Source organism: Nerophis lumbriciformis, linkage group LG19 (genome assembly GCF_033978685.3).
Source record: "Nerophis lumbriciformis linkage group LG19, RoL_Nlum_v2.1, whole genome shotgun sequence".
Classification (NCBI taxonomy): domain Eukaryota; kingdom Metazoa; phylum Chordata; class Actinopteri; order Syngnathiformes; family Syngnathidae; genus Nerophis; species Nerophis lumbriciformis.
Window position 1 is genome coordinate 2,158,720 of NC_084566.2, and position 17,158 is coordinate 2,175,877.

The 17,158-nt window shown below is 37.5% G+C and overlaps 2 protein-coding genes across 3 annotated transcripts in view; both read right to left on the reverse strand.

Annotated features, from left to right (window-relative positions):
- Positions 1-5,785, reverse strand: part of LOC133618911 (phospholipid scramblase 1) — a 13,962-nt gene extending 8,177 nt beyond the window's left edge. For both annotated transcript variants that reach the window (XM_061979736.1, XM_061979735.1), the window contains exons 1-5: positions 5,671-5,785; positions 5,475-5,525; positions 2,660-2,944; positions 2,522-2,599; positions 2,259-2,451 (exon numbers count right to left, since the gene is read on the reverse strand). In XM_061979736.1, the coding sequence (XP_061835720.1) occupies positions 2,259-2,451; positions 2,522-2,599; positions 2,660-2,933 (545 nt within the window). In that variant the 5' untranslated portion in view covers positions 2,934-2,944; positions 5,475-5,525; positions 5,671-5,785. The remainder of the gene's footprint in view (positions 1-2,258; positions 2,452-2,521; positions 2,600-2,659; positions 2,945-5,474; positions 5,526-5,670) is intronic.
- A 3,842-nt stretch (positions 5,786-9,627) lies between these two features.
- The window catches only part of chrng (cholinergic receptor, nicotinic, gamma), a 28,614-nt gene continuing 21,083 nt past the window's right edge, over positions 9,628-17,158 (reverse strand). The window contains exons 10-12 of the mRNA XM_061979733.1: positions 14,821-15,106; positions 12,885-13,018; positions 9,628-10,024 (exon numbers count right to left, since the gene is read on the reverse strand). Coding sequence (XP_061835717.1) covers positions 9,812-10,024; positions 12,885-13,018; positions 14,821-15,106 — 633 coding nt within the window. The 3' untranslated portion in view covers positions 9,628-9,811. The remainder of the gene's footprint in view (positions 10,025-12,884; positions 13,019-14,820; positions 15,107-17,158) is intronic.

Genomic DNA, 17,158 nt, shown 5'->3' on the forward strand with positions numbered 1-17,158 from the left:
TGCAAATCATGCAGACTTTATGAGCGCAAATAACGATTACTTTGGGACAAATTATAATCTAGAACCTTATATTGTTGATCCTGAATATAAGGAGGATGAACTACAAGTTTTAGAAGCTCTGCTAAACAGATTCAACTTTAGTGAAACACTAAGTATCATGTAGCAGTATTGCTAAGTGCTAAACAAGAAATACAAACTATGAAGATAAAATGGACAGTGTTTTTTTTCTACATAGCAGGCTGCGAGCGCCCCCAAGAGGGCCGCCAAAAAAACCTCTCAGCTGTGGTCTGTCTGGGCCGCAGAGGTACTCTGTTGTAATACACTTTTCCACCACTTGTGGCAGTAATGACAATATCAAACAAACAGAAGAAGTGGAGCGCAAAAATTATGACTAAAGTGGTGAAGCTGTATTTTCAATTTTATTGACTGTGTTTAATTAAGAAACATATTCACTTATTAATGTAGTTTATTTATTTTAGCACTACATAACTATGTACATGTATTTTTGGTCAGTTATTTATGAGTCCATTCTTACACAGTATATTTGATTCGTACTTATTTTTACAATCAGCCTGACCTAATCCTGAGGTTTATGTGCTAAATAAATAATAATCTTTGTGATTATCATCATTTGACAAGGTTGTAAACTGTAAATAAGTTGGATATAATTATTGAATACAATTAAAATAAATTCAGTGTTAGTATTTGAGAGGGGCTGTTGTGGATAAGTTTGGCCCCAAAGTAAAAAAGGTTAAGAACTCCTAAACTATAACACTCTAATTTTTGTACTTTATATTTGTAACCGTGGATATTGACAGTATATAATGAATAAATTAATGTTAAATAAATGATACAAGAAATACCTAAACATCTCAAAAAGCCTGTAACGTAAAAAAAGAAAATATCCTAATGTGTATTTGAGTATTTACTTTAGACCATGGTCACAGTAATAAATAATACCGTTTGTAACTATTTAATACAAAACCCAAAACCAGTGAAGTTGGCACGTTGTGTAAATGGTAAATAAAAACAGAAAACAATGATTTGCAAATCCTTTTCAACTTCTATTCAATTGAATAGACTGCAAAGACAAAATATTTAATGTTCCAACTTAAAAACTTTAAAAAAAATTTTTTTGCAAATAATCATTAACTTAGAATTTAATGGCAGCAACACATTGCAAAAAAGTTGTCACAGGGGCATTTTTACCACTGTCCCAACATGTTGCTCCAAAACCTGTATGTACCTTTCAGCATTAATGGTTCACAGATGTGTAAGTTACCCATGTCTTGGACACTAATACACCCCCATACCATCACAGATGCTGGCTTTTCAACTTTGCACCTACAACAGTCTGGATGGTTCTTTTCCTCTTTGTTCCGGAGGACAACACGTCCACAGTTCCCAAAAACAATTCGAAATGTGGACTCGTCAGACCACAGAACACTTTTACACTTTGCATCAGTCCATCTTAGATGAGCTCGGGCCCAGCGAAGCCGGCAACGTTTCTGGGTGTTGTTGATAAATGGCTTTGGCTTTGCATGGTAGAGTTTTATCTTGCACTTACAGATGTAGTTACTGACAGTGGTTTTCTGAAGTGTTCCTGAGCCCATGTGGTGATATCCTTTACACACTGATGTCGCTTTTTGATGCAGTACCGCCTGAGGGATCCAAGGTCACGGGCATTGCGGCTTACGTGCAGTGATTTCTCCAGATTCTCTGAACCTTTTGATGATATTACGGACCGTAGATGGCGAAATCCCTAAATTTCTTGCAATAGCCCGTTGAGAAATGTTGTTCTTAAACGCATTTGTTCACAAAGTGGTGACCCTCGCCCCATCCTTGTTTGTGAATGACTGAGCATTTCATGGAAGCTGCTTTTATACCCAATCATGGCACCCACCTGTTCCCAATTAACCTGTTCACCTGTGGGATGTTCCAAATAAGTGTTTGATGAGCATTCCTCAACTTTCTCAGTCTTTTTTGCCACTTGTGCCAGCTTTTTTGAAACATGTTGCAGGCATCAAATTCCAAATTAGTCAATATTTGCAAAAAAATAGTTTCTCAGTTGGAACGTTAAATATCTTGTCTTTGCAGTCTATTCAATTGAATATAAGTTGAAAAGGATTTGCAAATCATTGTATTCTGTTAGTATTTACCATTTACCCAACGTGCCAACTTCACTGGTTTTGGGTTTTGTATTTAATATAATACATCGCAGGGTATGAATAATTAGCTGTCCTTCCTGTGCAGCCTACCTTTGAAACGCAGCCCCGATGAGTCGCTTTTGAGCCGTGTAGGCATTTATTTCCATGAGGCAGCAACCGAAACAGCAGCCGTCCATCCTGAGCGGTCTGTGGAAGTAGAAGACCTGCTGGCCCTGCTGGTTGAAACCCTGCAGGGAGCAAGCTCGAGCCGGACCGCAACACTGAAGGCACATGCATGAACTCTCTGACGGGAAGGAAGGAGGAGAAGTTGAGATGTCCTGCAGGCACAGCTGGACGGGTGAGTGATGCCGTACCTTCCACGGCCACAAACAATTGGGACATGTTGGCCCCGGAGGCGATGCTGTAGAGCCGTTGAGCAACACACTGTGGCCCTGCAAGCAGGAGACACAATGGACTTAAAGAATATTTGCACCCAGCTGAGTGCTCCTCACCCTGTAGTTGTGGTCTGGCAGTGATGTGGAAGTCACTGACTTCATCCAGCACGCTCAGAGAGTTGGAGCCTCCTGCACCATCCAGCCATGACTCATCGCTCCTCATGTTCTGCAGCTTGGCGGACAGTTGGAGATGTTGATATGGTGATGGCGAGTGACGGGGGCACTGACACGAGGGGCCACACTTGTTTTGGAAAGCACTGAAGATCATGCGGATGTGCCTTTCTCGCTCCAGTTGGCCAAAGGGAAGAGGCTGGTTGGTGACGGCTGACATGATGGAGATACCTGATGAAGTGAAACACACCCCAAACTACTTACTTCACCCTTTTTTACAGGCCAAAAGTTTGGACACACCTCATTTCAATGCGTTTTCTTTATTTTCATGACTATTTACATTGTACAATGTCACATCAAAATTATGACACCTGTGAAGTGAAAACTATTTCAGGTGACTACCTCTTGAAGCTCATCGAGAGAATGCCAAGAGTGTGCAAAGCAGCAATCAGAGCAATGGGTGGCTATATTGAAGAAACTAGAATATAAAACATGTTTTCAGTTATTTCACCTTTTTATGTGCGGACGTTATATATATATATATATACACACACACACATATACATATACACATATACATATATATATGTATATGTGTATATATATATATATATGTGTGTGTGTGTGTGTGTATATATATGTGTGTGTATATACTGTATGTGTGTATATATATATATATATATATGTATAAAATTAGAGATGTGAATCTATTCCAAATTGAGTCTTGATTCAAAACAATTGTCGATTCAAAATCAATACTTTTTATTAATATTGGGTGCCAGTTCTATTATTAACTACATTCCGCCATAAAATAAACAGCTGTGATAAATTTCTATATTACTGAAAAGAAAAATGGTTTTGTTTCATATAATACCCAAACGTTTAATAAAGTCAAATACAATTAAGGCAACATTTTTTTAAATACATCTGTACAGCAGATATAGATAACCTCCATCAACAATATGATTTGTCTGAGTGGCTGGACAGGACAAATTACAAATATTTCTTATTCATTTTAAAATCTATTTTTGATTTTTTTTAATCGATTACGGCAAGGCAAGGCAACTTTATTTGTATAGCGCTTTTCATACACAAGGCAGACTCAAAGTGCTTCACAGACAACAAAGTGAAATGACAGAAAATAAAAGCAAAATTAAAATGCAGACAATAAAAATAAAAACAGTGCGGACGTTAAAAGTTAAAAGATTAAAAGATTTAGCTGAGAGCTAAGGTGAACATAAAAGTTTTCAGTCTAGTTTTAAAAGTAGTCAGAGTTGGGGAAAGTCTGACATCTTCAGGAAGTTTATTCCAGCTATTTGTTGCATAGTGACTGAATGATGCTCTCCCTTGATTTGAGTTTACTCTGGGAACCGCTAACAGATTGGTCTCAGAAGATCTTAGTGATCTAGAGGGCTTATATAGTGGGAGCATATCAGTGATATACTTGGGCCCTAGACCATGTAGTGATTTATATGTGAGCAGGAAGATTTTGAAATCAATTCTCTGATGTGCAGGGAGCCAATGTAAGGATTTAAGAATTGGTGTAATGTGCTCACATTTTTTGGTCTTTGTTAGATCTCTGGCAGCAGCGTTCTGAACAAGCTGTAGCTGCCTGACAGTTTTTTGGGAAGACCTGCAAGGAGACCATTACAATAGTCTAGCCTACTGGTAATAAAGGCATGTACAAGTTTTTCCAAGTCTTGAGCTGACATGAGCCCTCTAAGTCTTGTTAGATTTTTGAGGTGATAGTAGGCTGATTTTGTTACTGATTTAATGTGACTGTCAATGTAAATCAGAATCTAAAATAACCCCAAGATTTCTGGCTTTATTTGAGGTTTTCAGGGACAGTGATTGAAGGTGTTGACTTTAAACCTTTCTTTTTTAGCACCAAAAACAATTATCTCAGTTTTATCTTCATTTAGTTAAGATACATTATTAAACAATATATATACTTTCTTATATAATACCTTTTTGTGCATTGTTTTGTGTTATGATTTATTCAAATAATTCCATTTCATGTCATTTTTCCTTGAAGATTGAGAGATGTTCTTAAAATAAAAGGTTTATAGTTGTGAGTGGAAAAAATTCAAATGAGAATAGTATTTTTTTATTACAAGAAAAATCTATTTCAGATCAGTAAAATATACATTTGTAATGCTTTATGATAATGTATATACATTAATATATGTATATAGTGCTTCGATTTGCAAAACTTATGAAGAAATTCAAAATATTTGTACATTTTCAACTATTTTGATGACTTTTTAAACAGTTTCTAAAATAAAAATATATATTTCAACCATTTTAATAATAAAAATGAAACTAGAAAACAAATATTGCAAAATTTCAACTATACTTGTTTATTTTACTAAAAAAATAAGAAATCAGACCGATATATTGTAAAATGTCAACTATTTTGTTTCAAATGTAAAACTTTTTTTAATACAATTTATTTTTTAATTTCTATTTTATTTTTTAAAGTAAAAAATATAATGTGAAATCTTTTTAATTTTATTTAAAGAAATGTTTCCGATTTATTATTTAACTAATTATTAATTAAAGGGTTTAGTTTATGTTACCACTATTTTCACAATTACTAATTGTAATGAATAAAAATTTGCTGGTCGACCTTCCACTTTGTACATTCTACTTTTAATCTCAGCAGGTTATAGTGAGTCAACATAGCACTGCTCTTAATCAATATTACTAGCCAAAGAAGTTGATTGAACCTAACAAACAAAGTATATTTAGCTAAGATTACCTTAGAACACGTCAGCATTGTTGGAAGTGAAGAGTAGTTGTTGTTGCTAACCTGCAAAGAATGAAACTTAGATGTAACATCTTGTTGACATTCTACAACACCATCATTAGGCGAGAGACGGTAACTTGCCGCACAGTCTTCCAAGATTTCACACACCGGAGTGTAGAAAAGAGTTTGTAGAAAGTTCCAGGCTTACCTTCTGTGGTCAGCTGGCTGTGATGCACACACCATCTCAAGTAGAAGAGCAGCTATGTGTGGTCATGAGTGAGACGCTTTGTTGAACACCAAGTAGTGATGTTTGCCTTTGTAATAAATGTATGTGTGTGTGTGTCCAGAGATCTTCTCTACCGCCTCTGTTGCCATGCCAACCAGCCGGATCTGCCTTTTGTTGGGCTAGAGAGGCACCACTCAACCATGTAATTGAAATCCTCCTCAGAGAGGGTAACATTTTGGTCGATCTCTCACAAGTATAAGCAGAAGTTACTAGTCTTACACTGCTCTTTGAAGGTTCCCTAATATGCAAATTACATTATAACTCTCCTCTAGATAGATGAGCCAACTCCGTGTGTACGCCCACTATTTCACTGATGACAACTTGGGGGGGAAGGAGGCTTCGCTACACATCTTAAAGCAACGTCCGGGTCGCCCAACTATTCACTGAGTTTGATCATTAAGTTTTTCTTGAGCAAATAGGCTAATTTAGCATAATGTTGCTGTTAAATGGGACTGCAATGTTAGCAGTGTAGCTCACATAATACATTAGCATTAAAGTTACAGACACACAAAACAGTGTTCCATTATTAAAGGCACTTTTAAACCGTCTAAATTCCAGTTTTGTCACTAAAAACACACTTGCAATACTGTGAGACCTCTTAGACGTGTAAAATTGTAAAAAAAAAAAAAAAGTATATATATATATATATATATATATATATATATATATGTATATGTATGTATGTGTGTGTGTGTGTGTGTATATATATATATATATTATTGTATTATATATATATATATTACAAACCCCGTTTCCATATGAGTTGGGAAATTGTGTTCGATGTAAATATAAACGGAATACAATGATTTGCAAATCCTTTTCAACCCATATTCAGTTGAATGCACTACAAAGACAAGATATTTGATGTTCAAACTCAAAAACTTTTTTTTTTTTTTTGCAAATAATAATTAACTTAGAATTTCATGGCTGCAACATGTGCCAAAGTAGTTGTGAAAGAGCATGTTCACCACTGTGTTACATGGCCTTTCCTTTTAACAACACTCAGTAAACGTTTGGGAACTGAGGAGACACATTTTTTAAGCTTCTCAGGTGGAATTATTTCCCATTCTTGCTTGATGTACAGCTTAAGTTGTTCAACAGTCCGGGAGTGTTCGTTGTGGTGTTTTAGGCGTCATAATGCACCACACATTTTCAATGGGAGACAGGTCTGGACTACAGGCAGGCCAGTCTAGTACCCGCACTCTTTTACTATGAAGCCACGTTGATGTAACACGTGGCTTGGCATTGTCTTGCTGAAATAAGCAGGGGCGTCCATGGTAACGTTGCTTGGATGGCAACATATGTTGTTCCAAAACCTGTATGTACCTTTCAGCATTAATGGCGCCTTCACAGATGTGTAAGTTACCCATGCCTTGGGCACTAATACACCCCCATACCATCACAGATGCTGTCTTTTCAACTTTGCGCTTATAACAATCCGGATGGTTCTTTTCCTTTTTGGTCCGGAGGACACGACGTCCACAGTTTCTAAAAACAATTTGAAATGTGGACTCGTCAGACAACAGAACACTTTTCCACTTTGTATCAGTCCATCTTAGATGAGCTCAGGCCCAGCGAAGCGGACAGCGTTTCTGGGTGTTGTTGATAAACGGTTTTCGCCTTGCATAGGAGAGTTTTAACTTGCACTTACAGATGTAGCGACCAACTGTAGTTACTGACAGTGGTTTTCTGAAGTGTTCCCGAGCCCATGTGGTGATATCCTGTACACACTGATGTCGCTTGTTGATGCAGTACTGCCTGAGGGATCGAAGGCCACGGGCTTAGCTGCTTACGTGCAGTGATTTCTCCAGATTCTCTGAACCCTTTGATGATATTACGGACCGTAGATGGTGAAATCCCTAAATTCCTTGCAATTGCTTTGACCCATAAAAAATGTTTACTGGTTAGTTTGAGTTTTCAGTAATGTTACAGAAGATGCAGGATTTGCTTTAAGTGGTGAAACTTTCAATAAGAGGACAGCTGTAGTGCTGTATTCTGAGGATCATGTCATGTTTAATTTGAATTTTTTTTTTTTTTTTCAAATGGTCCTCAGTAGTCACGCACAAATTTGTGTGAATTATGCTAAATTATTTAAATTATTATATAACTCTTTTTCCCCAGGGTCCCCAGTAAGAATGATCAGCACATTACTTCATCAATCCAGAGATTTAAAGACGTGTATGAGCTAACTGGGCAGTGGCCATTTTACCTCATTTTTTTTAATGCCTCCACAACTTGTAGAAAAGGTGGTCCCCACAAGTCATGATCAAAAAAACTTGGTCCCCATTCCAAATGATAACCTGTGTATGTGTGTAGTATCTTGTTTGATAGCCTTTTGCCACTTTCTTGTCTCCTTTCCAGCAAGACAACACCCTTTGAAGAAAAAAAAAAAATACCTTCGATTTAAATTGGATCTGGACATGCACCTGGGGATAGGTTGATTGGCAGCACTAAAATGGTCCCTAGTGTGTGAATGTGAGTGTGAATGTTGTCTGTCTATCTGTGTTGGCCCTGTGATGAGGTGGCGACTTGTCCAGGGTGTACCCCGCCTTCCGCCCGATTGTAGCTGAGATAGGCTCCAGCGACCCCGAAAGGGATAAGCGGTAGAAAATGGATGGGTGGATGGATTAGATAGCCAGTGCTAGCAGCTAACCTTAGCATCTTCCCGATGCACCTTCTTATCACAAGCACAGGTGGGACACAAGCGTATGAGAGTACCAGGAAATGACTAAGTCATATTTAGGGGCACTTTTGCCACATTAAGACATACTTGCCAACCCTCCCGAATTTTCCGGGAGACTCCCGAAATTCAGCGCCTCTCCCGAAAACCTCCCAGGACAAATATTCTCCCGAAAATCTCCCGATTTTCAGCCGGAGCTGGAAGCCACGCCCCCTCCAGCTCCTTGCGGACCAGAAAAGTATTCAACAAGAACAACATTAAATTGAGCTACAGCTGCATGAACAATATACGACAAATCATCTCAAACCACAACAAAACAATTGCAAATGAGCCGTCGGCCCTCAGACAGAGCGACTCCAAAACCAACAAAGGATGTAATTGTCGAAAGAAACCTGATTGCCCTCTCAACGGGGGGTGCTTACAAACATCAGTTGTCTACCAATCTAAGGTAATACGCAAGGACATTAACACATCCGACACATATGTAGGATTAACCGAGGGAGAATTCAAAAGCAGATGGAACAATCACAAGGCTTCTTTCAGGAACAAAAACCTGCGAAATACCACAGAACTCAGCAAACACATTTGGGACCTCAAAGACAATAATGTTGAATATTCAATAACATGGCAAATTCTTGCATCCAGCACACCTTACAATAGTGGTAATAAAAGATGCAACCTATGCTTGAAAGAGAAACTGTTTATTATTTACCGTCCAGACCTGTCATCCCTCAACAAGCGCAGCGAAATTGTAACAACATGCCGCCATAGACGGAAACACCTCCTAGGTAACACATGAGCCAATCACCACGCCCCTAGGCCAGCCTGTACCCACCCACTCTGTGCCCTATATAAACCATGGTATGCGAATGCTCCCATTAAAATCTCCTGACGATTGAGGGTACCCCCCCTCATGAAACAGGCCTGTAGAGATGAAATAGTCTTGTGATTTTTTTCCCACACATACATATATATATGTATATATATATATATATTCTGGATATATATTCTAGCTGTCAATATACTCCTCCCCTCTTTACCACGCCTCCAACCACCTCCCGAAATCGGAGGTCTCAAGGTTGGCAAGTATGCATTAAGATGTTTTTGAACGACATGACATTTTTTAAGGCAGTTGTCCATAGCATTGGGCCATAAATGCAATGTCTCTTGACGAAATGGTGGCTTCTACAATCGTTTATTAAATAATACAGCAAGTTTGCAATTGACACGAATGTTCACTGCTGTTGGTCACATATCTATGTACAGTATGTTTATTTGTATTTATTTTTTTTACAGTTATACACAGTTTGTGATACGTCAGTCAAACCTGGAGTTGACCCACCAGAAGTGACACACAGGATTCAACAAACATGAAGATGCCATTCATCCCAAGGGATCTACGCCAGCCCTGCTGTCAGTGAGATTGTTCATCACAGGGAGATACTTCTTGGGGTCTCCCAGAAAAGGAGAGGAAGGAGGCTGGTTGAAGTGACCCATCAAGAAGACACCTATGGTGCCGATGAAGAAGAGCAGAGCCATGATGATAAAGCAGACCCGGTCGATTACCCTGGCGACCAGGAACCACTCTTCATTCTCCTGCAGGGTGACAAAGGTAGGAAGCTCCTTTAATGAATCTATGACTAGGGCACACGTGTCAAACTAAACTGTCCCGCCAAAGCCTGGAAATAATGTGCATCAATAAAGCACTTCATCTTTCTTACCAAACATATTCGTTCTTTCAACTTCGACATCAAAATTGCATACAATCGCATGTCTTTTAACCCTTGTGTGGTGTTCGGGTCTGTGGGACCCGTTTTCATTTTTTATTAAAAGAAAAATGATCCAATTAATTAATTTTTCAAACTGAGACTCACTGACTTATTTTACTGGTGCACAAAATGAACCATGCATGAACCACAACAAATTACACACCTGCAAATCAGATGGAAAATTAGAGGGAACATTGTTTGGGGGTATCTATAATACGTCGATAGGGAGAAGTTTTTATTTACAAAATGAGTCGGGTGTGTCTCCGCTGAACCCCTGAGGCCGACTCACCGAACCCCTGGGGTTCGATCGAACCCAGGTTAAGAACCACTGCTCTAGAAAGAGGTTCCGCAGCCTACGAAGCAGAACCTCCAGGTTCTGTAACAGCTTCTTCCCTCAGGCCGTAAGACTCTTGAATGCATCATAATGAAATTATCAGCCTCAACTCCCCCCAAAATGGATTAACTCGCTGGAATAAAAAAGACAATATAACATACATCCATAAACGTGGACGCATGTGGAAAAGTGCAATATATTTATCTGTACAGAATCTATTTATTTATTTATATATATTTATTTATTTTATATATATATTATATATATTATTTATATATAATATAAATAATAGAAAATAAACATCTGTTTATTTTCCCAATAAACAGATGTTTATTGGGAAAAGGTAAATATTTGTTCAGTATTTTAACATAAAAGTGCATTTTGTGGCTTTTAATGACTCACAATCAAACACTTTTATGTTAAAATACTGAACAGATGTTTATTGGGATAAGGTAAACATCTGTTCAGTATTTTAACATAAAAGTGTTTGATTGTGAGGCATTAAAAGCCACAAAATGCAACAGGTCCATCAGACCCACAAACGCTGGCTGAGTAACAACAATATGAACATTACACAAGAGTTAAACTTAAAAACTATCTGGCCATGCAAAAGCACATACCGTATAAAACATACGTCCAAAGTGCGGCCTGCAGCTCCAGTTTTTTTGGCATATTATTGGATAAAAAATAACAAGTGTAAAAAAGCAAATATTTATGATGTATAGCAAAAAAAAAAAAGCTTAACAAAGTATGTGGGGGCCATTTTGAGCTTTTTTTTATTTCATAAAAAAAAAAAAAAAAGAACGACAGTCATACAAATAGTATTTAAAGACAGAACTTAGGTCCGCTTTGTGTTACAAGTGACAGTATATTATAGGGGTGTGGGGAAAAAATAGATTAGAATTCGAATTGCGATTCTCACGTTGTGCGATTCAGAATCGATTCTCATTTTGAAAAAATTCTTGGTTTTTTTAATTATTTAAAAAAAAATTATTTTATTTTTTTACATTTTTTTATTAATTAATCCAAAAAAACAATACACAGCAATACCATAACAATGCAATCCAATTCCAAAACCAAACCCGACCCAGCAACACTCAGAACTGCAATAAACAGAGCAATTGAGAGGAGACACAAACACGACACAGAACAAACCAAAAGTAGTGAAACAAAAATGAATATTATCAACAACAGTATCAATATTAGTAACAATTTCAACATAGCAGTGATTAAAAATCCCTCATTGACATTATCATTAGACATTTATAAAAAAAAAAAAAGAATAGTGTCACAGTGACTTACACTTGCATCGTATCTCATAAGCTTGACAACAAACTGTGTCCAATATTTTCACAAAGATAAAATAAGTCATATTTTTGGTTCATTTAATAGTTAAAACAAATTTACATTATTGCAATCAGTTGATAAAACATTGTCCTTTACAATTATAAAAGCTTTTTACAAAAATCTACTACTCTGCTTGCATGTCAGCAGACTGGGGTAGATCCTGCTGAAATCCTATGTATTGAATGAATAGAGAATCCTTTTGAATCGGGAAAAAAATCGTTTTTAAATCGAGAATCGTGTTGAATTGAAAAAAAAAAAATCGATTTTGAATCAAAACGTGACCCCAGGAATCGATATTGAATCGAATCGTGGGGCACTCAAAGATTCACAGCCCGAGTATATTATTATTATTATTAGTATCAACATTTCAGCTTTTACTCATTAATTTTGTACAGTTTTTTTTTTTTACCCGCGTAATAATTAGTTATAGTCTACTTTGTCATTTATTACACAAAGGTGACACTAAGTTTTTGTGTTTAAATATATGTAATGTCTGTTTTTAGCATTTTTTCGTACAAAAATATATAAAAATGGCCCCTGCATACTTTTTAAAATGTGGCCCTTGCACACCCCTGTATTATTAACATGTATTCCAAACATGTTTTGTTAGAATAAAATGCTCGTCCCCCTGACGTCGTCCATACATTTGTACGTGAAATGTTATTGGATCAAATGCATAGGGAAGTGTGTCACAATATCAGAAGGAGATTATCCATTATAATTCATATATATTCATTGTGACAAGCGGCCCTCTCAGGGCAGCCAGAACTGCGACGTGGCCCTCAATGAAAAGGAGTTGGACACCCCTGTACTAGGGCCTTAGTTTTTCCATCGCTTAATGGCCAGTCCCAAAATGTGGTAATCCATGTCTGGAAGCCAAGACCACACAACCCTCTGCCAGAGAGTAGAGAAGACTTTAGGTCCTAACCCACTGATCAGTACAGCTCCTGGGGCGTCGGTCAGGGACCTTTTTTGAGCAAAGCTAGCCGCCGTCCGTTCCACTTACATTTTGAAAGATGTTGTGCTGCTTTGTCGTTTCGGCGATGTGTTTGCACGACGCCACGCATTGCTTCAGTTCCGGGGCAGCTTTAGCCAAACTGTAGCCAAGCTTTTCGGACGTTCCTTCCTCCAGGCCCTTGTCTAGAGGGAAAGCAAACCCAATATGCATTTGTAAACAATAGGGGTGTCCTAACACATGACACTATTTATTTATATATATATTAGAGATGTCCGATAATATCGGCCGATAAATGCTTTAAAATGTAATATCGGAAATTATCGGTATCGTTTTTTTAATTATCGGTATCTGGTTGTTGTTTTTGTTGTTGTTGTTTTTTTCTATTAAATCAAAATAAAAAACACAAGATACACTTACAATTAGTGCACCAACCCAAAAAACCTCCCTCCCCTCATTCACACAAAAGGGTTGTTTCTTTCTGTTATTAATATTCTGGTTCCTACATTATATATCAATATATATCAATACAGTCTGCAAGGGATACAGTCCGTAAGCACACATGATTGTGCGTGCTGCTGGTCCACTAATAGTACTAACCTTTAACACTTCATTTTACTCATTTTCATTAATTACTAGTTTCTATGTAACTGTTTTTATATTGTTTTACTTTCTTTTTTATCCAAGAAAATGTTTTTAATTTATTTATCTTATTTGATTATTATTATTTTTTTAAAGTACCTTATCTTCACCATACCTGGTTGTCCAAATTAGGCATAATAATGTGTTAATTCCACGACTGCATATATCGGTTGATATCGGTATCGGTTGATATCGGTATCGGTAATTAAAGAGTTGGACAATATCGGAATATCGGATATCGGCAAAAAGCCATTATCGGACATCCCTTATATATATATATATATATATATATATATATATATATATATATATATATATATATATATATATATATATATATATATATATATGTCTTAATAAGGTTATCCAAAAAATAGTGCTCGATACCGTAGTAGAGCGCAATATATGTATGTGTGGGAAAAAAAATCACAAGACTATTTCATCTCTACAGGCCTGTTTCATGAGGGGGGGTACCCTCAATCATCAGGATCAGAATCTCCTGATGATTGAGGGTACCCCCCCTCATGAAACAGGCCTGTAGAGATGAAATAGTCTTGTGATTTTTTTCCCCACACATACATATATATATATATATATATATATATATATATATATATATATATATATATATATATATATATATATATATATATATATTAAAATGCCTGAGAACATTGACTCTCAAACTGTGGTATGCCAAAGAATCACTTGTTTAAAGTACAGTGTTTTACTTTGCTATATTAAAACAGTGTTACAGTCCAAGCTGTGTGTAATGTTACAGTGGTCCAACATATTAAATAGATTTGTGAAATAAAACCTCTGCCTTGTTTTTAATGACTACTTAGGCCTACTACGCTACTGTATTTTAATGTTGGTCACTTGGTACTTGAAGAGCCAAGTTTTTTTTGGGGGGGGGGGGAGGAGTTTGACAACCAGCACCTTAGAAGATATGCAAGCATGCATGCAAAGTTATAATCAATATATATATATATATATATATATATATATATATATATATATATATATATATATATATATATATATATATATATATATATATATATTCTCAAAGTTGTAAAAATAATTACACATTTGATAATAAATAGCTTGATTAGTTTGGCTTGTTTTTCAAGCAACTCTACTAAAAGGTGTGCTTGTCAGTGCCCTTGAGGTGTCAAGCAATTGACCTGCAGATCTGACTAAAAACCTTTTAAGTTACAGTAGGTATGTTTTAGGCTGGGTGAGAAAGTTCAAGTAAATCCCAATTATGGGGTCCAGTTTTGTTGTTGAATACCTAGGAAACATAGCAGGGGGGCATGTCTTGCCAAATGTTGTGGGCACTTACTCAACTTCTCAAACACTGACTTCATCAGTCCCTTTCTCTCTTTGAGTCGGGCAAACATGAGCTCCGTCCGAGCTGTTTTTAGAGTATATTCCTCCGCCTTGTTGATGAGCATCATCGAGCTGCGGCGTCGGCAGGGGGCCAAAAGCACGTTCTGCCCGTCATCGACTCCAGCGTCGCCATTGCTGTTCGGGGCGTCGGCGGCGCAGGCTTCAGAGGAGGCGTGGTCATTGGGCGCCCACGGCGGCATTCGCATCCTCAGCAGTCGAGGCAGAACGTTCAGAAGGAGCTGAAGGAGACACCAAACAGATCCTCGCTGGACCAAGTACTTGGTATAGAGTCCAAACAAAGACAGAGGCCAGATACTTCAACCAATTAGTGAAGAGGAGGTCTGACCAAAGAGAAAATAGGAATGGGCGATATGGCCTAAAAATAGAGATGTCCGATAATGGCTTTTTTGCCGATATCCGATATTCCGATATTGTCCAACTCTTAATTACCAATTCCGATATCAACCGATACCGATATATACAGTCGTGGAATTAACACATTACTATGCCTAATTTTGTTGTGATGCCCCGCTGGATGCATTAAACAATGTAACAAGGTTTTCCAAAATAAATCAACTCAAGTTATGGAAAAGAATGCCAACATGGCACTGCCATATTTATTATTGAAGTCACAAAGTGCATTATTTTTTTTTAACATGTCTCAAAACAGCAGCTTGGAATTTGGGGCATGCTCTTCCTGAGAGAGCATGAGGAGGTTGAGGTGGGGGGTGAGGTGGGGGGTAGCAAGGAGTGTATATTGTAGCGTCCCGGAAGAGTTAGTGCTGCAAGGGGTTCTGGGTATTTGTACAGTTGTGTTTATGTTCTGTTAGGGTGCGGATGTTCTCCCGAAATGTGTTTGTCATTCTTGTTTGGTGTGGGTTCACAGTGTGGCGCATATTTGTAACAGTGTTAAAGTTGTTTATATGGCCACCCTAAGTGTGACATGTATGGCTGTTGACCAAGTATGAATTGCATTCACTTGTGTGTGTGTGTGAAAAGTCGTAGACATTATGTGATTGGGCTGGCACACAAAGGCAGTGTCTTTAAAGTTTATTGGTGCTCTGTACTTCTCCCTACGTCTGTGTAAACAGCGGTGTTTTAAAAAGTGATGAATTTTACTTTTTGAAACCGATACCGATCATTTTGAAACCAATACCGATAATTTCCGATATGACATTTTAAAGCATTTATCGGCCGATTATATTGACATCTCTACCTAAAATCTATATCACGATATATATTGAAGCCTCTTGCGACGATGATTATATTATTTGGTATGTATATGATATGTATGTATATGGCTGCTGACATATGCGGTAACATGCCTTTTCGGACGATAAAGTGCGCCTAATGTACGGAATAATTCTTGTTGTGCTTACCGACCTCAAAGCTATTTTATTTGGTACATGGTGTAATAAGTGTGATCAGTAGATGGTAGTCACACATAAGAGATACGTGTAGACTGCAAGATTACGACAGTAAACAACACCAAAACTTTAAATGTTCCATTGAGAATATAGAACATTACACAAGGAACTCAAAAATCCGTCAAAATGTTTTAGTCTGACTTTGGTAAGCTAAGAAACCGCACCGCTTGATGGATTGTCGGCGAATTACTGCTAGCACAGTCAGACGTACTGTGCTTCAACATACGGGTATTATTATGGTGTGTGTATAAGGACTGCAAAATGGCACCTATTAGCAGACATTTTGCGTTTTGTTTCGCAATATTATGCAACTACAACTTTTCTTACCTTCTGGTACCCACTGAAAATTTGTGCGCGTTCGCCATTGTAGTCCGTTGATAAGCTTCTTCTTTTTCACTATCTTCTCGTTATGGGGCATTCATCGTCCGCTGTTGCCATTTCTAATATAAAGTAGCGTAAAGTTATAACTTACCATATTTTTCGGACTGTAAGGCTCACTTAAAATCCTTTCATTTTGTCAAAAATCGACATTGCGCCTTATAAACCAGTGCGCCTAATGTACGGAACAATTCTGGTTGTGCTTACCAACTTCGAAGCTATTTTATTTGGTACAATGATAAGTGGGACCAGTAGATGGCAGTCACACATAAGATGTAGGTGTAGACTGCAAGATGACGCCAGTAAACAACACCAAAACTTTAAATGTTCCATTGAAAATATAGAACATTACACACGGCGCTCAAAAATCTGCCAAAATGTTTTAGTACGACTTTGGTAAGCTATGAAGCCGCACCGCGGGATGGATTGTCGGAGCATAACGGCTACCATAGTCAGACGTACTGTGCTTCAACATACGGGTTTTAT